The following is a 22,393-nucleotide window of genomic DNA, read 5'->3' on the forward strand; positions in this document are numbered from 1 at the left end:
TATCTTTAGTTTGTCCACCTTTGTCCATGTGACTGGCTTCTGAAAGCTTTCCCACCAGTGAGGTTAAACTGACTGGTCTGTCATTGCTGGGTTTACCCTTGAATGCTTTTTTGAACAGCGGTGTGACACTTGCAGATCTCCAATCCTCTGGCACTGCCCATATACCTGAGGAGGATTGGAGGCGACCTCCGGGGGTGGCAGGTAAGGACACAAGGTAGCTCCTGCCACGGTACTTTTCAGGGGTAATTCCAGAGAAAAATCCTATCCTCTTGAAGACACAATGTGCCTGCATCAGAAAAATGCCAAGAAAGGCTGGGGGCAATGTATATTGTAAGAATATTGAAGGGTTAACAATTTACTGCAACTGCATCCAACCACTAGATGGCAATCAAGCACAAACACGTGGATCACGTGATGCTCTTGATTCAGGGAGAAGGTTGTTTGGTGAGGTATAGAATAGTCGTGTTATCAGGAGCTCTGTAATTATAATCATAGTTTTAGTGAATCTGTAATCTTTTATATCTTAGCAAGCAAATCGAATCTATTCAATTGTAGTGTAAATAAATTAGCTTTGTTCAAAACCTAGCTTGATGTTCTTTGTGAGAGACGACACTTCGAAGTCATCCTCATTCAGAAAGCAAAGAACATCACAGATAAGAAACCGGCAGACGGGAATTTGTCGACAGACTTTGCGGGGCTCCTTTGTGGAGAAATGGCAGAGGCTGCTCTTGTGACTGCGAACACTCCGATAACGATGGATATGCTTGTCGGCGTCTGTCGATGAAGCTCGATAAGCAGTTTGAAAAGCAGTTTGAGAGCAATGCCAGAGGGCCTCCAAAAGTCGATGGAGGAAGCTCTGAGTCCTGTCAGATCGAATTTGGAAAAGACCTGCGAGAAAGTGAAGGAGCATGGTGAGGTGTTGAGGGAGTGGAGAAGACTTTGAAAAAGCACAGTGATAAAATTACCTCATTGGGGGCTGAGATCGCCATGGTAGCCAACGAGAATAAGTTGCTGAGGGCTGGAGTCGATGACCTTGAGAATCGCGCGAGGAGGCAGAACCTCAGAGTTGTGGGGTTGCCGGAGGGTATGGAAGGCCCTGACTCTCACTGCATTTTTTTCGCAGATATTTGGGAAAATGATGGGAGAGGGTGGGCTCGAGTCCCCTCTGGAGCTGGACAGAGCTCCTAGCACACTCTGGCATAAGCCCCAACTGAATGAACAACCCTGAGCAGTCATTGATTGGATTCATGGCTTTCAGGAGAAGGAACGGGTCCTGAAGTGGGCTGAGTACAACAAGACTGGAAATGGGAAGGTAACTTCGTCAAGATCTACCAAGACTTTGGAGCTGAGCTGGCAAGGAAGGGGGTATTTTTCATTTTCATGTGATCAATATGTACATTTGGGAGGGGTGTTGTTTGGGGGAGGGGAGGGGGGAATGGGGGGAAGGGTGGTTACAAATGATGATTACAGACTTTTCTTTGTTTCATTTAGTGGGTGGGTTTGGCGGCCTTCTTGGGTGGGCCTTGTGCCTGTACTCTCTGGGCAGCTGCTTGATAGTCCCTTTTGGTGGAAATGGATGATTCTGGGACAGGGGTGGAGAGGCCCCCATTGGTCACCTGGAACGTAAAGGAGTTGGAGGGGGCAGTGAAAAGGTCAAGAGTATTTGCTCACTTAAAGAACCTGAGGGCTAATGTGGTGTTTTTGCAAGAGATCCACTTGCCCGTGAGGGAGCAGGCCAGAATGTGGAAGGGGTCTGTCATGTGAGAGTACTTTTAAGAAATGGGTGTTTAACAAATAGCTGTAGTGGGAGTACCTTTAAGAAATGGGTGTTTATCGAATAGCTTCAGTGATGTCAGAGTGTGGGTGGAGCTGGGTTTTGGTCTGTGGCTTTTTACTTTCGCTTTGAGCTAAAAGCTGGTGTGTGTCTGTGTTTTAGTTTTGTTTTCAGAGTTGGAGCTGCATCCAGCCAAACAAGGTGTAATTTTGATCTCTTTCTGCATTTAAAGAATGTTCAAATCACTTGCTAATTTAAATGTGATAATTGCTCTCAGCAGAGAATTTAAACCTGCTGTCTTTGTTAAAAAGGGTATTTGTCCTATGGATGTTGCTAGGAAAGATTAAGGGTTACTTGTAGACTACTGCATTCTTTGGGGGGAGTATTTGAGTTGATAGTTGCAAAGATCTTTACTGTGTGTTTGTAAAATGTTAACTGGATTCATAGAATAAACATTGTTTTATTTTAAAAGTACTTTAGATCCCTGTTGCATCACACCTGTAGCGTGGCCCCTTGTGCTCCCCATAACCAAAATAAAAGTTGTGGGTCAGGCGAACTCTATGATACACTTTGGTGTTCTCTAAACCCTGGTCCATGACAGGTGGGTGAGCCAGTATTTCAGTTGGGCACGTAGGGCGATTTTGATTAACAAATGAGTTCCTTTTTTAGCTATCAAGACCATGGCAAACACCAACGGCAGATACGTGATGATCAGCAGGTCCTTGCTGGGAGTTTTGATGTAATGGTCAATGTCTACGCTCCACATTATGATGATACGGCATTTGTGAGGAGGCTGCTGGCTTCCATTCCTTCTGCGCATCAACACATCAATTGGAGTGGATTTAAACTGCGTTCTAGATCAGCAGGTGGATCAATCTAGGCCTAAGACGTTGGCTCCATCGGGGGTAGCTAAGGCGCTTTTAGGTTTTGTGGAGCAGATGGGGGGGGGGGGGGGGGTGCAAATCTGCGCAGTTTTTACACTCAAAAGGTACAGAATTTTATTTTTTTCTCATGTCCACAAGGTTTACTTGAGAGAGGGACCTTGTTGCTCATGAGAACAGCGTGAACCAGGTTAATAGGCTCGAACAGGTTAATATTAAGAAGGAGGATTTGCTGGAGATTTTGAAAAGCATCAGGATAGATAAGTCCCCTGGGCCAGATGGGATATATCCAAGGTTACGGGAAGCAAGAGAGGAGATTGCTGCGCCGTTGGCGATGATCTTTGCATCCTCACTCTCCACTGGAGTAGTACCGGATGATTGGAGGGAGGCGAATGTTGTTCCTCTATTCAAGAAAGGGAATAGGGAAATCCCTGGGAATTACAGAGCAGTCAATCTTGCGTTTGTGATGAGCAAAAGGATTCTGAGATTTATGATTATTTAGAGAAACAAAGTTGGATTAAAGATAGTCAGCATGGCTTTGCGAGGGGCAGGTCATGCATCACAAGCCTCGTTGAATTCTTTGAGGATGTGACTAGACACATTGATGAAGATCGGGCAGTGGATATACACCACAGTGGATGTGGTGTATATGGATTTCAGTAAGGCTTTTGATAAGGTTCCCCATGGTAGGCTCATTCAGAAAGTGGGATACAGGGAAATTTGGTTGTCTGTATTCAGAATTGGCTGGCCGAAAGAAGGCAGCGAGTGGTAGTGGATGGAAAGCATTCCACCTGGAGGTCGGTGACCAGTGGTGTCCCGCAAGGATCTGTTCTGGGACCTCTGCTCTTTGTGGTTTTTATAAATGACTTGAATGAGGAAATGGAAGGGTGGGTTAGTAAGTTTGCCGATGACACGAAGGTTGGTGGAGTTGTAGATAGTGTTGAGGGTTGTTGCAGGTTACAACAGGTCATTGAAAGGATGAAGAGCTGGGCTGAGAAGTGGCAGATGGAGTTCAACCTAGATAAATGTGAAGTGATTCATTTTGGAAGGTCGAATTTGAATGCTGAACACAGGGTAAAAGGCAGGATTCTTGGAAGTGTGGAGGAACAGAGGGATCTTGGGGTCCACGTAAATAGATCCCTCAAAGTTGCAACCCAGGTAGCACAAGTGGATAGCACTGTGGCTTCACAGCACAAGGGTCCCAGGTTCAATTCCCGCTGGGTCACTGTCTGTACGGGGTCTGCACGTTCTCCCCATGTCTGTATAGGTCTCCTCTTGGTGCTCCGGTTTCCTCCCACAGTCCGAAGACGTGCAGGTTAGGTGGATTGGCCATGCTGAATTCCCCTTAGTGTCCAAAAAGGTTAGGAGGGGTTATTGGGTTAAAGGGATAGGGTGGAAGTGAGGGCTTAAGTGGGTCGGTGCAGACTCGATGGGCCGAACGGCCTCCTTCTGCACTGTATGTTCTATGCTCAGGTTGATAGGGTTGTTAAGAAGTTAAGAAGGATAGTGTGTTGGCTTTAATTAAAAGAGGGATTGAGGTTAAGAGCCACGAGGTTTTGCTGCAGCTTTATAAAACCCTAGTTAGACGACACTTGGAATGTTGTGTCTCGTTCTGGTCACCTTTTTATAGGAAGGATGTGGATGCTTTGGAGTGGGTGCAGAGGAGATTTACCTGGATGCTGCCTGGACTGGAGGGCCTGTTTTATGAAGAAAGGTTGAGGGAGCTCGACTTTTCTCACTGGAGAGAAGAAGGAAGAAAGGTGGCCTGATAGAGGTGTACAAGGTGATCAACGGCATGGATAGAGTGGATAGCCAGAGACTTTTCCCCAGGGCAGAAATGGCTGTCACGAAGGGACATAATTTTAAGGTGATTGGAGGAAGGTATAGGGGAGACATCAGAGGTCGGTTCAATACACAGAGAGTGGTGGGTGGGTGGAATGCACTGCCAGGGGAGGTGGTGGAGTCAGAGTCATTAGGGACATTTAAGCAACTCTTGGACAGGCACATGGACAGCAGTAAATTGAAGGGGTGTAGGTTAGGTTGATCTTAGATTAGGATAAGTGGTCTGCACAACATCGTGGGCCGAAGATCATTTATGTTTATTCTAGGATAGACTTTTTCTGATGGTTAGGTCTCTTCTCCCGTGTGTCAGGGAGGCGATGTACTCGGCTTTAGTTATTTTCAAGCCATGCTCCACATTTGGTGTACTTGGTTCTAGAGGCGGGCCCCGCTCAATGCCCACCCTGGAGATTGGATGCAACGCTGTTAAGGAACAGGGGGTTCTGTGGGTGCATGTCTACTGCCATTGAGGACTATGTTATGTTCAACCAGAATGGGGAGCCGGTAAGGCAGTTATTAGAGGGCAGATAATCTCCCATAAGGTGCTTCTAGATAGGAATGCAAGGACGGAGAAGCAGGGAAGGTGGGGCTATCTTTGAGGTAGACTACCAGTACTCGCGTGATCCTACCCCAGAGCTGCTGGCGAGCAGGAAGAAGCTGCAGACACAGTTTGATGTGCTGCCTGCAGGGGGGAAGGCCAGCTCTCTTTTAGCCCACCAGCTGAGGCAGCAGGCGGCTTCCCGGGAAATCATTCAGGATAGCAATTCGGCTGGCAAATTGGTCTCCACCCCGGTCAAACTTAATGCGGAGTTTGAGGCATTTTGCAAGAGTCTTTCCAGGTCAGAGCCCCTGGAGGAGAGTTTGGACATGTTGATATTCTTAGATGGGTTGACCTTTCGGAATTGGAGAAGGAGAGATAGGAGGCTTTTGAGGCCCTGTTAAACCCTTTGGAGATGTTAAAAGGTATTGGATTGATGTCAATGGGTAAAGCTCCCAGCCTCGATGGGTTCCCTATCGGGTTTTATAAGATATTTGTGAGCCAGTTGACTTCATTGATGGTGGACACGTTCAATTATTCCTTACCCCAGGGTTCTTTGCCCGCAATGCTCCCGCAGGCTTCTATCTCTCTTGTACTGAAGAACGACAAGGACCCAAAGGAATGTGCGTCATATCGCTATTAAACATAGAGGCCAAACAACTGGCTAAAGTGTGGCGCTGCAACTGGAGCCCTGTGTCCTGGAGGTGATTGCGGAAAACCAGTCTGGCTTCATTAAGAGTCGGCAAATGGTCGGCCAATATTCGTCGGTTGTTAAATATTGTTCTTTCCCCCTCTCCTGTGCCTGAGCCAGATGTGATTGTATCCATCGATGCCGAGAAGAGTGGAGCGGGGGTACGTTTTTGAGATCCTTGGGAGGCTCTGTTTGGGGCAAGGATCATTTTGTGGGTTTGGTTATTGTATAGAGCTAGTGTGCACACTAATGCCCTGTTTTGGGGTACGTTTTATTGAATAGGGGTACAAGACAGGGGGATTCACTGTCTTCGCTCTTGTTTGTTTTAGCAATGAGCCTTTGGCCATTGCGTTGAGATTTTCCGATAAGTGGAAGGGGATAAGGTGGGGAGAGGAGGGGGTAGGTGGATCATAGGGTAGTTTTTATACCCAGACGACCTGCTGCCTTACATCACGGGTCCAGTCTCCACGTTGGGTGAAATAATAAAGCTACTGAGGAGCTTTGGCTCCTTCTTGGGGTACAAACATTCTGTAAACAACCTGATTCTCACTTTCATTATCCACCTGACATCTGTCTTATGGACCCTTTTTCTGCTTCATCTTGCACTCTGTCTCTTCCATCATCCAGGGATCTCTGGATTTGTTTTCCCCCTCATGGGAATGTTCCTTGACTATATCCGAACCATCTCTTCTTTAAAGGCTTGGTGTTCTCTGCCTTGTGCTAACCAGATGGCTTTAATGCGTAGTGTTTGATCAGAGAACGAGTCTTGTAAACTAAAAAAAAATTATTTCATACTGCAATTGGATTTGACATTTATCCCTAAGAAACTAACAGTTGATTTAACACACGTAAACTATACTCATCTAACTCATTAACTACTCTCATGCTGTCTCACTATCTTCAGTACTCCTAGCTCAGCTCTTCTGGTGGTGGCATGTCGAGGGGACATCGCACGTTGGGTGGCTCCTGCTCGAGGCATATTTTTAGGAGTTTTAATGTCCGGTCCTGGGGGCAATTTGTGAATGATTGGTAGGAAGGTATAAAGAAGCCAAAGAATGTCAACGAGTCAAAGGAAAACAGCAGTGTAGAAGGGAGAGAGTGAGGGTTCACCGTCAAGTGAGAGGGCCGGGGGCTGGCAAGGTGGCGGAGGCTGGGTTGCTGGGTGGGGCTGTACTGCTTACGGCAGAGAAGATGACTGAGATGATGTCCTTGGAGCTGGAGAAGCAGTTTGTGAAACATATGGAGGCGCTGAGAAAGGAGCTGGTGGTGGCATTGAAGGCGTTGGTGGAGGAGGCCATTGCCCCGGTGAGGGTGACTGTGGCGAAGACATCAGCCGAGGTGAGGGAGCATGGCAAGAAGATGAAGGGAGATGTCGCAGCACAGTGATCAGTTCACCTCGATGGGGGATGAGCTGCAGAGGGTGGTTGAGGCCCATAAGGGGCTGCGAGCAAAGTTGGAGGACTTGGAGAACCGCTCGAGGTGGCATAAGTTGAGGATTATGGGCCTGCCCGAGGGGGTGGAGGGCTCGAGGTCGATGGAGTATTTAGCCAAGGTGTTGGGGGAAGGGAGAGGAACCCTCTCGACATGAACTAGACCGAGCTCATCGGTCACTGAGGCCTAAACCGAAGTTTAAAGAGCCGAAAAGGGCAGTGATCATCTGTTTTCACAAGTACCACATGAAGGAGAAGGTCTTGAACTGGACAAAACAGATGCGGGAGGTGCAGTGGGCTGGTGTTGGTGTTTGCATTCATCAGGACTTGATGATGGAGCTGGCAAAGTGGCGAGTGGCTTTGGGTCGAGTGAAGTCGCGTTGTACAACAGCGGGTTGTGGTTTGGAGTGGTGTATCCAGTGAAGCTGAGAGTGGTCTACATCTCCAGACTTCTATTTGAGATGGTGGAGGCTTCGGAGGCTTTTGTGAAGGTAGAAAGTTTGGGGGAGAAGTGAAGAATGGGACTGAAGAGGTGGTGTGGACTCTGGAAGGGGAGTTGGGAGAGTGTATATATGTAGTGGAAGGGGGGTTGGGAGAGTGTATATATGTAATGGAAGGGGCGTTGGGAGAGTGTATATATGTAATGGAAGGGGAGTTGGGAGAGTGTATATATGTAGTGGAAGGGGGGTTGGGAGAGTGTAGTGGAAGGGGAGTTGGGAGAGTGTATATATGTAGTGGAAGGGGAGTTGGGAGAGTGTATATATGTAGTGGAAGGGGAGTTGGGAGAGTGTATATATGTAGTGGAAGGGGAGTTGGGAGAGTGTATATATGTAGTGGAAGGAGAGTTGGCAGGGTGTATATATGTAGTGGAAGGGGAGTTGGCAGGGTGTATATATGTAGTGGAAGGAGAGTTGGGAGAGTGTATATATGTAATGGAAGGGGAGTTGGGAGAGTGTATATATGTAGTGGAAGGGGAGTTGGGAGAGTGTATGTAGTGGAAGGGGAGTTGGGAGAGTGTATATGTAGTGGAAGGGGAGTTGGGAGAGTGTATATATGTAGTGGAAGGGGAGTTGGGAGAGTGTATATATGTAGTGGAAGGGGAGTTGGGAGAGTGTATATATGTAGTGGAAGGGGAGTTGGGAGAGTGTATATATGTAGTGGAAGGGGAGTTGGCTGGGTGTATATATGTAGTGGAAGGGGAGTTGGGAGAGTGTATATATGTAGTGGAAGGGGAATTGGCTGGGTGTATATATGTAGTGGAAGGGGAGTTGGGAGAGTGTATATATGTAGTGTAAGGGGAGTTGGCTGGGTGTATATATGTAGTGTAAGGGGAGTTGGGAGAGTGTATATATGTAGTGGAAGGGGTGTTGGCTGGGTGTATATATGTAGTGGAAGGGGAGTTGGCTGGGTGTATATATGTAATGGAAGGGGAGTTGGGAGAGTGTATATATGTAGTGGAAGGGGAGTTAGGAAAGTGTATATATGTAATGGTAGGGGAATTGGGAGAGTGTATATATGTAGTGGAAGGGGGGTTGGGAGAGTGTATATATGTAGTGGAAGGGGAGTTGGGAGAGTGTATATATGTAGTGGAAGGGGAATTGGCTTGGTGTATATATGTAGTGGAAGGGGAGTTGGCTGGGTGTATATATGTAGTGGAAGGGGAGTTAGGAAAGTGTATATATTTAATGGTAGGGGAATTGGGAGAGTGTATATATGTAGTGGAAGGAGAGTTGGGAGTGTGTATATATGTAGTGGGAAGGGGAGTTGGGAGAGTGTATATATGTAGTGGAAGGGGAGTTGGGAGTGTGTATATATGTAGTGGGAAGGAGAGTTGGGAGAGTGTATATATGTAGTGGAAGGGGAGTTGGGAGAGTGTATATATGTAGTGGAAGGGGAGTTGGCTGGGTGTATATATGTAGTGGAAGGGGAGTTAGGAAAGTGTATATATTTAATGGTAGGGGAATTGGGAGAGTGTATATATGTAGTTCTGAGTTACATTCTAACTTCATGCTGTTTCAGAGGTTAAGTTTTTTATTGCTGTTCTTTGTAGCGACAGTTTTTTCTGACATGTGTATGTTTGATTGTTTTTCCTGGGGCTGGGCGGGAAGGGACGGAAAGCCTGGACAGGGGCCTCCATTCTAGCAAACCTAAGTCAGCCAGTGAACGGAGGTGTGGGGGGAGGGGCTGCGGTCATTGGAGCCTGGCGAGCAGTTTTCAATGACCCTAGGAGATATGAAAAGGTGGGGAGGGCATCAATACTGGGTGAGGCTTCTTCAAGAGGAAGTGTAAGGGAGGGATTCTGGGAGGGGGTGGGGCTCGATGTTGACAATGGATAGGGCTGGGTCAGGATCAGTGGGCATGTGGTATGTGGACCCGGAGTTATGATGATTGTGGATAGGAAAGGGGGGGGATTCCCTGTTAGGATAGTTACGTGTAACGTGAGGAAGTTGGAAGGCCCAGTAAAGAGGCCGAGTGTGCTTGCGCACCTGAAAAGTTTGAAGGCTGATGTAGCAATCCTGTAGGAGACTCACTTGAGGGTGATGGATCAGGTGAAGCTTAGGAAGGGCTGGGTTGGTCAGGTGTTCCACTCGAGTTTTGATGATAGGGTTTGGGTGTGGGGGTTGCGGTCCTGGTTAGTAAAAGACTGCAGTTCCAAATGGAGAAAGTGGTGGCGGACCATGGGGGGTAGGTATGTGATAGTGACAGGGGCATTGGAGGGAAGGATATTTGCACTGGGAAGCATGTATGGTCCCAACTGGGATGATGCAGGGTTTGTACTTAAGGTGTTTGGGGCCATCCTCGACTTGGGTTCACATGAGTTGATCGTGGGTGGAGACTGGAATATGGTGCAGGAGCCAAGATTGGACAGGTCACAACTGCGATCGCTTACCCAGTCGGTCCGGGGGGGGGGGGGGGGGGGGGGCATGGCTGGGTAATGGTGGAAATGGGAGGAGTGCAATCTTGGAGGTTTTTGCACCCGGGGGAGCAGGAATATTCATTTTTCTCTTCAGTTCATTAGGTCTATTCGCTGATAGATTTTTTTTGTGGCGGCATAGATTGGACATGGTTTTGTAGAAGGGGGCAGTGCATGGACCGGGGTGGAGATTAGATGTGGGGCTTTTGGGGGAACGAGGGTTTTGTGATAAGATTAGGAAAGCAATTGAGGAATACGTGGGGTTTAATTGTAAGGGGGAGGTTTCGCAGGCAGTTGTATGGGAAGCTTTGAAGGCGGAGGGGGAAGGTGATATTGTTTAAGGCAAAGGTAGATAAGGAGGAGAGGGTGGAGTGCCAAAGGCCGATAGACGAGATGTCGCAGGTAGACAGGAGGATGTGGATTCAGCACTGTTGAAAAAGAGGAAAGAGTTGCAGGCGCGTTTTGACCGGCTGTCCACAGGGAAGGCGGTGCGCCAATTGAGGCGGGCGAGGGGAGTGGTATACAAGTATGGAGAGAAGGCAGGTCTTATGCTGGCACGCCAATTCGGAGGGAGGCAGCGGCGAGGATAAATTGTTCAGTTTCAGGATGGGACAGGGAAGTTAGCGGTGACTCTGGACCAGATTAATAGGGTTTTTGAGAAGTTTTATGAGAAGTTGTATAGGTTGGAACCACCAAGGGAGGATCTCTGGATCCAGGAATTCCTAGATGGTTTGGAATATCCGAGGTTGGTTGAGGAGAATAGGACCACATTGGAGGAGGCGATAGGGGAGCAGGAGATAAAGGACGCGATTGGGAGGATGCAATCTGGGAAGGTAGCAGGGCTGGATGGGTTTCCGGTGGAGTACTATAAGAAATTTAGGGATATGTTGGCGCCGCTAATGGTGGGGTTGTTTGAGGAGGCGAAAGGAAAGGGGGTGCTGCCATAGACTTTGGGACAGGCATGTTGCTTCTTGCTCAAGAAGGATAAGGATCCGACAGAGTGTGGGTCGTATAGGCCCACATCACTCTTGAATGTAGACGCAAAGGTGTTGGCAGGGAGGTTGGAAGAGTGCCTCCCAAAGGTGATAGGGGAAGATCAGACGGGGATTATGAAAAAGAGGCAACTCTTTTCGAACATTAGGAGGGTATTGAATGTAGTTATGGCACCGGTGGAGGGGAGGGAGACAGAGGTGGTGGTCACGTTGAACACCGAGAAGGTGTTTTACCGGGTAGAGTGGGTGTATTTGATGGCGGTTTTGAAGTGGTTTGGGATTGGGCCGCGATTTGTGGAGTGGGTAAGATTACTATACAGGGAGCCGAGGGCGAGTGTCCGCATGAATAGTATGAATTCAGGGCATTTTGCCCTGAACCTTTGGCCATCGCGTTGAAGAGTTTTGGGGGTGTGAGGGGGATAGTGCAGGGGGGTGGTGCATAGGGTACCTTTGTACGCAGACGACTTGCTATTGTTTGTGTTGGAACCGAGTGCGTCGATGGGTGGTATATTGGTGCTGCTTCAAGTGTTTGGGTCTTTTTCGGGGTATAAGCTAAATTTGGACAAAAGCGAATGTTTTGTGGTGTCCGGCCGGGGGTGAGGGCAGTGATGGGGGGTTGCCATTCCCCAAGGCGGTGACCCACTTTAGATATCTGGGGGTGCAGGTGGTATGGGATTGGGAGGGGCTCCGTAGGTATAATATAACTAGTTTGGTAGGAAGATGGAAGGCGGATTTGGCGATGTGGGATAGTCTTCTTCTGTCACTGGCAGGTCGGGTACGGGCGATTAAGATGGATGTGTTGCCGCAGTTTTTGTTAATTTTTCAGTTCCTGCCGACCTTTTTGCCAAAGGTGTTTTTTATGGAAGTAGAAAAGATGATTACCTCGTTTATATGGGGGGAAGGTGGCTAGGATTAGGAAGGTGATGTTGCAGAGAGGACGGCAGTCAGGGGCTTGGGTCTCCCAAATTTACTATATTATTACTGGGTGGCGAATGCTGAGAAGGTGGGGGGGGCTCGGTTAGAGGGGGGGACTCCCAATGGGTTAGAATGAAGGAGTGTCTGTACAGTGGGTGGGGGCTGAGGGCATTGGCAACACTGCTGCTCCCGATGGCCTCGGGGAAATATTCGGGGAGTCTGGTGGTGGTGGCATGTTGAAGATCTGGAGGCAGTTGCGCCAGCAACTGGACGGGGTCAAGGGCAATGCCAATTCGGGGCAATCATAAATTTAAGCCAGGGAAGTGGGATGAGGGTTTTTGGAGACGGGAGGAGAGGGGAGTTAGAGTATTAAAGGATTTGTTTCTGGGGGGTTTGTTTACGAGGCTGGAAGAGCTGGGGGAGAAATATGGGTTGGGGCAGGAGGAGATGTTTAGGTATGTGCAGGTCCGAGATTTTGCTCGGAAGGAGGTACAGAGCTTTCAGGTTGCGGCGGCCTCCACACTGTTTGAAGAGGTGCTGACGGCAAGGGGAGTGGAGAAGGGGATGGTGTCGGCGATTTATGGGATGATTCTGGGGGATTATAAGGTATTGCTGGAGGTGATTAAGACAAAGTGGGAGGAAGAGTTGGGGGACGGTATGGAGGAGGGGTTGTGGTGTAAGATGCTCCGGAGGGTGAATGCGTCAACTTTGTGCGCAAGTTTGGGGCTGATACAGTTGAAGTTGGTGTATAGGGCGCACCTCACAAGAACGAGGAATAGCCAACTCTTTGAGGGGTGGATGTTTGTGAACGTTGTGGGGGGGCCCTGCAAATCACGGTCATACGTTTTTGTCCGCTCCAAAACTGGAAGGGTATTGGAGGGAGGTCTTTAGGGTAATCTCAAGGGTGGTGCATGTGAGACTCGAACCTGGTCCCCTAGAAGCCATATTCGGGGCGTCAGATCAGCCGGGTTGGAACCCGGTGCGGAGGCAGATGTCTTAGCCTTCGCCTCGTTGATTGCCCAAAGGCAGATTCTGTTGAGGTGGAGATCAGCTTCTCCACCCTGTGCCTCGGTGGGGGGACCTGCCGGAGTTCCTAACACTCGAGCAAGTGAAGTTCGAGTTAAGGGGGAGTATGACCATAAGACCATAAGACATAGGAGCAGAATTAGGCCACTTAGCCCATCGAGTCTGCTCTGCCATTCAATCATTGCTGATATTTTTCTCATCCCCATTCTCCTGCCTTCTCCCCATAACCCCTGATCCCTTTATTAATCAAGAAACTATCTATCTCTGTCTTAAAGACACTCAGTGAATTGGCCCCCACAGCCTTCTGCGGCAAAGAGTTCCATAGATACACCACCCTCTGGCTGAAGAAATTCCTCGTAATCTCCGTTTTAAAGGATCGTCCCTTTAGTCTGAGATTGTGTGCTCTGGTTCTAGTTTTTCCTAAAAGTGGAAACATCCTCTCCAGGTCCACTCTATCCAGGCCTTGCAGTATCCTGTAGGTTTCAATAAGATCCCCTCTCATCCTTCTAAACTCCAACGTGTACAGACCCAGAGTCCTCAAACGTTCCTCATACAAGTTCTTCATTCCAGGGATCATTCTTGTGAACCTCCTCTGGACCCTTTCCAAGGCCAGCACATCCTTCCTTGGATACGGGGCCCAAACTGCTCACAATACTCCAAATGGGGTCTGAACAGAGCCTTATACAGCCTCAGAAGAACATCCCTGGTCTTGTATTCGAGAAGTATGGAAAAGTTCTACAACTCATGTATATGTTATTGATGATTATATCTGGATTGATGGTGGATTCCTGATTCTTTTTCATTTGTGTTTTGTGTTTAAATGTTGGGGGCTGTTTGGGGGTGGGTAGGATAACAAAGAACAAAGAAAATTACAGCACAGGAACAGGCCCTTTGGCCCTCCCAGCCTGCGCCGATCCAGATACTCTATCTAAACCTGTCTCCTATTTCCCAAGGTCTAAAGAACAACAGGGATTTGATGAAGGGATTGTTGTCTCAGGGATTGCTATTATATGTATTATTGTTGATTATTTGTTTATGGGTGTAAATTTGATGAAAATGTGAAAACGGAGGCGGAAAAATATTTTTAAAATATATATATATATATTTAATCTAGATCGCACTTATGTAATAGCTAACCTAAACCTTAAGATGTTATGATCACAATTTCCAACTGAAAATCTCTCAAATAAATCAAGCACTATTCCACTTTCTGGAGGCAGATAGAGATGGGCAATAAATGTTGACCTTGTCACCGATTCTCACATCTGGAGAATGAGTATGAATTTCAAAGTTGTAGGCTTACTCTTGATGGGCAATGTTAGGAGAGGTCACAGCAGAGAGCTGGATGTGTGGAACAGAGGCTCAGTAGGAATCATTGCACTCTGGAAAGAATGGGGAACAGTTGTGGGTGAGTGAAGCAAGGGGAGCACCATAGATAATATCAGTTTAGGATGTGATTGCCTGTATTTTAGAAGAAATTTCAAGAGATGAGTGCCCAAGGAGCTTACAATCAATCTTAAGGGACTTTTACTGAATGTATTGACTTTCCAAAGGCCCTAATAACTGTTATGATTGAATTACACATCAATCCAGCTCCAACTAATGGCAACAAGTGATATAATATAGATGGATGGAGTTAAAATACAGATCAGCTCTAATCTAATTGAATAGCAGAGCTGATTGGTCTCCTATTCCTGTGTAGATGGTAGCAGAAAAGGAATACCATGCCCCCTGACATCATTGTCTAGTTCAGTAACACAGGTCATCTTACCTCTATAAATAGCACCTCCCAGACCTTGTTCCAGAATTTGGATTGGCTCAGTGAGCTGTGACTAGCTAAGTGGCTCCCTTTCACCGTGACGACAGTGTGAGCTGTAGCCAGGAGCAGCAAACCCAGACAAAACAGGACAAGTCTTTCCGAGCGAAGCAGCATAAATCCTGCAAGACAAACAGGAGCTGAAAAAGTGGCACAGTCGACTCCCCCCACCCCAATGTGGCACAGTCAACCCACCCCACCACAATGTGGCACAGTCAACTCCCCCACCACAATGTGGCACAGTCAATTCCCCCCACCCCAATGTGGCACAGTCAACTCCCCCCACCCCATGTGGCACAGTCTACCCCCCCCCCCCCACAATGTGGCACAGTCAACCCCCCACTCCAGTATGGCATAGTCAATCCCCCCACCCCAATGTGGCATAGTCTACCCCCCCCCCACCCACCCCAATGTGGCACGGTCAACCCCCCACTCCAGTATGTCACAGTCAATCCCCCCACCCCAGTGTGGCACATTCAACCCACCCCACCACAATGTGACACAGTCAACTCCCCCCACCCCAATGTGGCACATTCAACCCACCCCACCACAATGTGGCACAGTCAACTCCCCCCACCCCAATGTGGCACAATTAACCCCCCACCCCCACCCCAATGTGGCACAATCAACCCCCCACCCCAGTGTGGCACAATTAACCCCCCCCAATGTGGCACAATCAACCCCGACCCACCCCAATGTGGCACAGTCAACTCCCCCACCCCGATGAGGCACAGTCAACTCTCTCCACCCCAATGTGGCACAGTCAACCCCCACCCCAATGTGGCACAGTCAACCCCCACCCCAATGTGGCACAGTCAACCCCCACCCCAATGTGGCACAGTCAACCCCCACCCCAATGGCACAGTCAACCCCCCCCCCAATGTGGCACAGTCAACCCCCCCTCACCCCAATGTGGCACAGTCAACCCCTCCAGCCCAATGTGGCACAGTCAACCCACCCGCCACAATGTGGTACAATCAACCCCCTTCTGCCACCCCGATCTATCATAGATCATAGAATTTACAGTGCAGAAGCAGGCCATTCGGCGGCCCATCGAGTCTACACCGGCTCTTGGAAAGAGCACCCTACCCAAGGTCAACACCTCCACCCTATCCCCATAACCCAGTAACCCCACCCAACACTAAGGGCAATTTTGGACACTAAGGGCAATTTATCATGGCCAATCCACCTAACTTGCACATCTTTGGACTGTGGGAGGAAACCGGAGCACCCGGAGGAAACCCGCGCACACACGGGGAGGATGTGCAGACTTCGCACAGACAGTGATCCAAGCCGGAATCGAACCTGGGACCCTGGAGCTGTGAAGCAATTGTGCTTTCCACAATGCTACCGTGCTGCCCTTCACAATGCTACCGTGCTGCCATATCACCGTAGACCCACAGTTCTATTTCTATCAGAGCGCCCATCCAATTTCCTCACAAAATCATTCAATCATCTCCACTTCCACCAGCACGGTAGCATTGTGGATAGCACAATTGCTTCACAGCTCCAGGGTCCCAAGTTCGATTTCGACTTGGGTCACTGTCTGTGTGGAGTCTGCACATCCTCCCCGTGACTGCGTGGGTTTCCTCCGGGTACTCCGGTTTCCTCCCACAGTCCAAAGATGTGCAGGTTGGGTGGATTGGCCATGACAAATTGTCCAAAATTCTATGATTAACCTAGGACAAAAGTTCGGCGCAACATCGTGGGCCGAAGGGCCTGTTCTGTGCTGTATTTCTCTATCTATCTCTATCTCTATCCTCATGGGCAGCTTCTCCAAGCCATTACCACTTGCTGCTCAAAAAGGTTTCCCCTCAAATTTCCTCCTGCACCTGATTAAATCTGTGTTCCCAGTCCTTGTGTCCTCGCCTGATGGGAATAGCTTTTCTTTGTCGATCTTATCAAAACATGTTATAATGCTGTCCACCTCAAGCAAATTTTTCCCTCAATCTCCTTTACTCCAAGGACAACACCAGTTTCTCCAACCCCAGTTTCTCCAACCCAACCTTGTAACTAAATCCCCTCAATCCAGAAAATCATTCGAGTAAATCTCCTCCGCAGCATATCAAGGATATTCAGATCCTTCTTAAAGTGTGGTGACCAGAGCTCAGTGTAATACGTACTCTAGTTGTGGCCTAACCAGAGCTGGATAAAGGTCCAGCATAACTGTCCTACTTTTGTTCTTAATATCTGTATTTCTGAAGCCCAGGATCCCAAATGCTTTGCTGACTACTCTCCCCCTATGTCCTACCACCTTCAGTGATCTTTGTGCATGAAGCCTCACGATCCTTTGTGCCGACAATCTTCTTAGAAGTGACACTGCCATTAAGCCTTCTGTCAAAACACCATCGCCTTGCACTTCTCAGCAACAAATGCATGCTGCTGCCCTTATGACGCTCGCCTCGTACCCATACTGCAGAATGCGGCATGTTGGCACAGCGATTAGCACTGCTGCCTTACAGCGCCAGGGACCCACGTAGAATTCTGGCCTTGGGTGACTGTCTGTGCAGAGTCTGCACGTTCTCCCCGTGTCTGCATAGGTTTCCTCCGGGTGCTCCGGTTTCCTCCCATATTCCAAAGATGTGCAGGTTAGGTGGAATGGCCATGATAAATTTCCTCTTAGTGTCCCAAGATGTGAAGGTTAGGTTACAGGACTGTGGAGTGGACGGGAGAGTGGGCCTGGCTAGAGTGCTCATTCAAAGAGTCGGAGCAGACTCGAAGGGTCAAATGGCTTCCTTCTGCACTGTAGGAATTCTATGAGAAAAATCACAACCTGCAGGTTTTCCAGTGTCTGATTTGCTACACGATACAATCGGAACCTTTCTTCATAAGAATTCCATGCCTCATAATCCTCGCCAAAAGCGTCCATGGCACCACTTTTTCCTTCCATTTTACAGATCCCAATTCCCTGATCTATGTTTTTTCAAACTTCCTACCTTCCATTTATTTCCCGAAAGCAGAAATTTCCAAGCCCACAGACATGGCCAATCCACCTAACCACATCTTTGGACTGTGGGAGGAAACCGGAGCACCCGGAGGAAACCCACGCCTGTCTGCGGAGTCTGCACGTTCTCCCCGTGTGTGCGTGGGTTTCCTCCGGGTGCTCCGGTTTCCTTCCACAGTCCAAAGATGCGGTTAGGTGGATTGGCCATGCTAAATTGTCCTTAATGTCCAAAAAAGGTTAGCTGGGGTTACTGGGTTACAGGGATAGGTGGAGGTGTGGGCTTGGGTAGGGTAATCTTTCCAAGGGCTGGTGCAGACTCAATGGGCCGAATGGCCTTCTTATGCACTGTAAATCCTATAATTCCTCCGTTGCCTGGACTATCAGTTCCCGAGCAGCAGTCGGCAGCCTTCCAGGTTCCATTATAGGAACAGGGGCTGGTTTAGCACAATGGGCTCAACAGCTGGCTTGCAATGCAGAACGATGCCAGCAGCGCGGGTTCAATTCCCGTTCTGGCATCCCCGAACAGGCGCCGGAATGTGCGACTAGGGGCTTTTCACAGTAACTTCATTGAAGCCTTGTGACAATAAGTGATCATTATTATAGGGGCTGGTTTAGCACAGGGCTAAAGAGCTGGCTTTTAAAGCAGACCAAGGCAGGCCAGCAGCACGGTTCAATTCCCGTACCAGCCTCCCCGAACAAGCGCTGGAATGTGGTGACTAGGGGCTTTTCACAGTAACTTAATTGAAGCCTACTTGTGACAATAAGCGATTTTCATTTCATTTTCATTTCAGGTTCCCGTTCCCGCAGCCCCTTTGCGTGTCTCTGCAGCATCTACCCACTACAAGCAGTAAGTACGCCTGAAAGGTGATTATTGTTTAAAAGACATGCTCCAGTAACTCACAGTTGTGTCCTGATTTATTTTTGAAACACACATTTCACACTAGCGGTGGTCGTGATTGACCGATTAACTTGTCAACGCCTCTCTGCGATTTGAACAGTTTTCATTCTTTTAAATTTAGAATACCCAATTCTTTTTTCCAATTAAGGGGCAATTTAACATGGCCAATTCACGTGGGTTGTGGGGGTGAGACCCACGCAGAGACAGGGAGAATGTGCAAACTCCACACAGACAGTGACCCAGGCCAGGATCGAACCTGGCACCTCGGCACCATGAGGCAGCATTGCTAACCACTGCACCACCGTGCCACCCATAGTTTTCTTTTTTTTTTAACTTGCCACAAACCTGTCGATGATTTTCAGCCGGAGTGTCGACGATAGTTTTCTTCAGATCCCCAAATCTATGTCAATGGTTGTTTATGGCCTGAATCTCCGTCGAACATTTTTGGTCCCTGGCCTCAAATCTTCATTTTTCTCTGGTTTTCTCTGATCCAAACCCTCGTGGCCAGTTTTCTCTGGCCCAAAGCCTCGTCGCTGGTTTAGCTCACTGAGCTAAATTGCTGGCTTTTAAAGCAGACCAAGCAGGCCAGCAGCACGGTTCGATTCCCGTACCAGCCTCCCCGGACAGGCGCCGGAATGTGGCGACTAGGGGCTTTTCACAGTAACTTCATTGAAGCCTACTCGTGACAATAAGCGATTTTCATTTTTCATTTTCATCCTCATCACCAGTTTTCTCTTCTGTTATATATTTGTTGTTTCTCAAAGAGATAAAGAAGTAGAAGTGGCACAATTTAACTTTGTAGGGTTTATTAAGAGATGTTTATGCTGCATGGCAAGAAACATTCAGCCGTGTCCCAGCCTCATCTTCAGCCTCTTCTGGGTCACCCAGATGCAAGGCCCGGCCGCGGGGCTGACGTAATCCTCGGCCGGGCGCCTGGAGCACTGGCCCTCCTGTTGACTGTAAATACACCTAGACCGATGCCCACATGGCGCACACAAGCTGGGTTTGCCTTCAGCCAAGTCCAGGGATGTCCTACGTCTTGGCAGTCGGCTCGTGGCCCAGAGGTCGGAGTTGCCGCAACGGTCGGTCCGGGCTGTGGGAATACCACATGAGGGGTGATGCCCCAAAACGTTTACTTCCATCCCTTGTATCTCTTGGATGCTGCATTCCGCGCTTTCTCAGGACAAAGAGATCTGCAGCGCCTGTTGAAAAGTCAGGGAGGTTTCGCCCAAAGGTTTTTTCTGTATTTCTATATTATTTACACCACAGACCACATGACCACGGGGTATATCTGGTAAAGCAGTTCCATACTCACAAACCAAGGCTATTTTCCGTTTCCATGATATGAACCTGGTGACTGACCCACCCGGGGACGTCGGCGCTGTATTAAAAGGATATCTTTGAACAATCACTGACGGGATTAGATTAATGTATTGTGCCTCAAGTGCCATGGGTTGGTCAAACGAAAGCATATCTGGGGCCGCCGGTTACGTGAGACTCCAGATCACCCTGAATGTGTCTGCTCTGCAAGCCATCAGCAGTATGACCGTCTGACACTCATTTTCCAAGATGCTGCTGGCCTGAAATAAATAACGCATTCTTTCTCCAGTCTTCAACACCAGCGTCAAATGCATCTAACCACCCAAACAGAGGCATGGGAAATAATTTGTTCCAGACTGGGTCCAGAAAATCGAGGAGGTGGCTCAGCTGACTAGGTCGCCAGTTTAATAAGGACACAGGAAGTCCACACCAAGTAAAGAACTAGATTTATTTACAATATGGAAGATACACTGCGCGGTAGCTCCCTATCGGGTTCGTCTCGTGGGTGGTGCCTTACTGGCCGATCCTTTATACAGTGGTTAATAGAGTTGTCCCTGCCCCTCAGCGGAGGAGCTCATACTCCACCAGAGCCACAGGAAAGATAATCATTCCCATCTAGTTCCCATGTGGGATATTCCAGTGAACTCCCCAAAGGGTCCGTCATATATTCCACTGATGTCACGGCATATCACTTGACATTTCGCCAGCAAATAGTATTATTGGAATACATAACTTGATTTTGTAGCAACATGAATGCTTTCCGCCCACCCGAGCTGAGGAGAGTTGCAGCCTACAGGTTTTCTGGTGTTTGAATTGCTACACGATACAATTGGAACCTTTCATCATAATCCTCGTCAAAACGTCCATGGCGCCACTTTTTCTTGCCATTTTCCAAATCCTTGTTCCCTGGTTTGCACTTCTTCAGTCTTCAGGCTTTCTCCCTTCCATGTATTTCCCAAAGCAAGCAATCCCGTAGCCCACAAGCAAACCAGTTCTTCCTGGAATATCGGTTCCCGAACAGCAGGTTGCAGAGTCGGCAGCCTCCTAGTTTCCTGTTCCTGCAGCCTGTTTACAGTGTCACGTGTGCGGTCCCTCTACCTTCTATCCATTACAAGTAGTAAGGACTTCATCTTCTTGTTCAAAGATATACTCCAGTTTCTCACAGTTGTGTTCTGATTTGTTTTTCCGAACCTTTATTGCACAAGCTGCCGCTAAGATCGATCAGTTTAATCGTCGACGGCTTCCCAAGGTCTGTGCAGTTTTTTTATACTTCCCACAAAACAGCTGATGATCATTTCCAACCTGAATTCTCGGCTTTAGTTTTCTCTGGCCCGATGCCTCGCCATTAGGTTTTCTTTCCCGAATCCTTGTCGCCAGTTTTCCCTGGCTGGACCCCTCACCGTTAGTTTTCTCTTGCCCGAATCCCCGTCGTCAGATTTCCCTGGCTGGAACCCTCACCGTTAGTTTTCTCTTGCCCGAATCCTCATCAGCAGTTTTCTCTGGCTGGAACCCTCGCCATTAGTTTTCTCTTTGCCGAATCCTCGACGCCAGTTTTCCCAGGTTAGAGCCCTCACCGTTAGTTTTCTCTTGCACAAATCCTCATCAGCAGTTTTCTCTGGCCTGAATCGCCAGTTTTCGGGCCCGAATCCTCGTCGCCCGTTTTCTCTTCTGTTATAATTTTGTTGTTAGCCGCAAAGAGAAAAAGATGTAGAGGTGCCAGCTCTAAGTTCATAAAAACATAGTCAGGGTTTATTAAGAGATGTTGCTCCTACAGGGTAAGATGGTGAACTTCCCAAAACCAATGCAAACACTCTGCTGATGTCACGACAGATCATGTTCCATCAGCAGGCAGTGTTACTTAAATACATTGCAAATTGTTCTTTGAAACTCCCTGTAATTCCCTTGCAAATCTGCTGTCCTCTTTCCCTCCTTTGGTGACCCATAGAACAGGGATTTCAAACTCAGGGTCGCTACCCGCGAGTGGGTCGTAGGAGGGACGCGGAGTGATTGGGTGTGGCGTTTCCAATCGCGGGAAGAGGTCCCCAATGGCCGCGACCAGCTTTTAAGAATGCCGGCCACGGGCAGTCCCCGATTGGTTGGTCATCCCGCGCGTGTGCATGTGGGGTGGGCACAAGGTCTGACGTGTTGGTGGGGGTTTAACAGTGGTGGCTCTGCTCTGGTGTTTGTCCTCTGCGTTCTGCTCGGCTCCTCCCCCACCACCGCAGTATGCAACCTGTGGCTCTGTGGTCAAACTGTTCAATGGTTGGTACAACGTTCACTTGCACTCCCACAACATGATGTGCTAGTGGGGAAGTGGTCAGCAGTCTGTGACTGGGATTGGATTGGATTTGTTTATTGTCACGGGTACCGATGTACAGTGAAAAGTATTTTTTTGCGAGCAGCTCAACAGATCAT

At 48.5% G+C, this 22,393-nt stretch overlaps 1 protein-coding gene across 1 annotated transcript in view; it reads right to left on the reverse strand.

The window, feature by feature from the left end:
- The window catches only part of fads6 (fatty acid desaturase 6), a 108,665-nt gene that overhangs the window by 67,702 nt on the left and 18,570 nt on the right, over window positions 1-22,393 (reverse strand). Inside the window, exon 2 of the mRNA XM_038777959.1 lies at window positions 14,772-14,938. Coding sequence (XP_038633887.1) covers window positions 14,772-14,938 — 167 coding nt within the window. The remainder of the gene's footprint in view (window positions 1-14,771; window positions 14,939-22,393) is intronic.

This window comes from Scyliorhinus canicula, chromosome 18, assembly GCF_902713615.1.
Source record: "Scyliorhinus canicula chromosome 18, sScyCan1.1, whole genome shotgun sequence".
Taxonomy (NCBI): domain Eukaryota; kingdom Metazoa; phylum Chordata; class Chondrichthyes; order Carcharhiniformes; family Scyliorhinidae; genus Scyliorhinus; species Scyliorhinus canicula.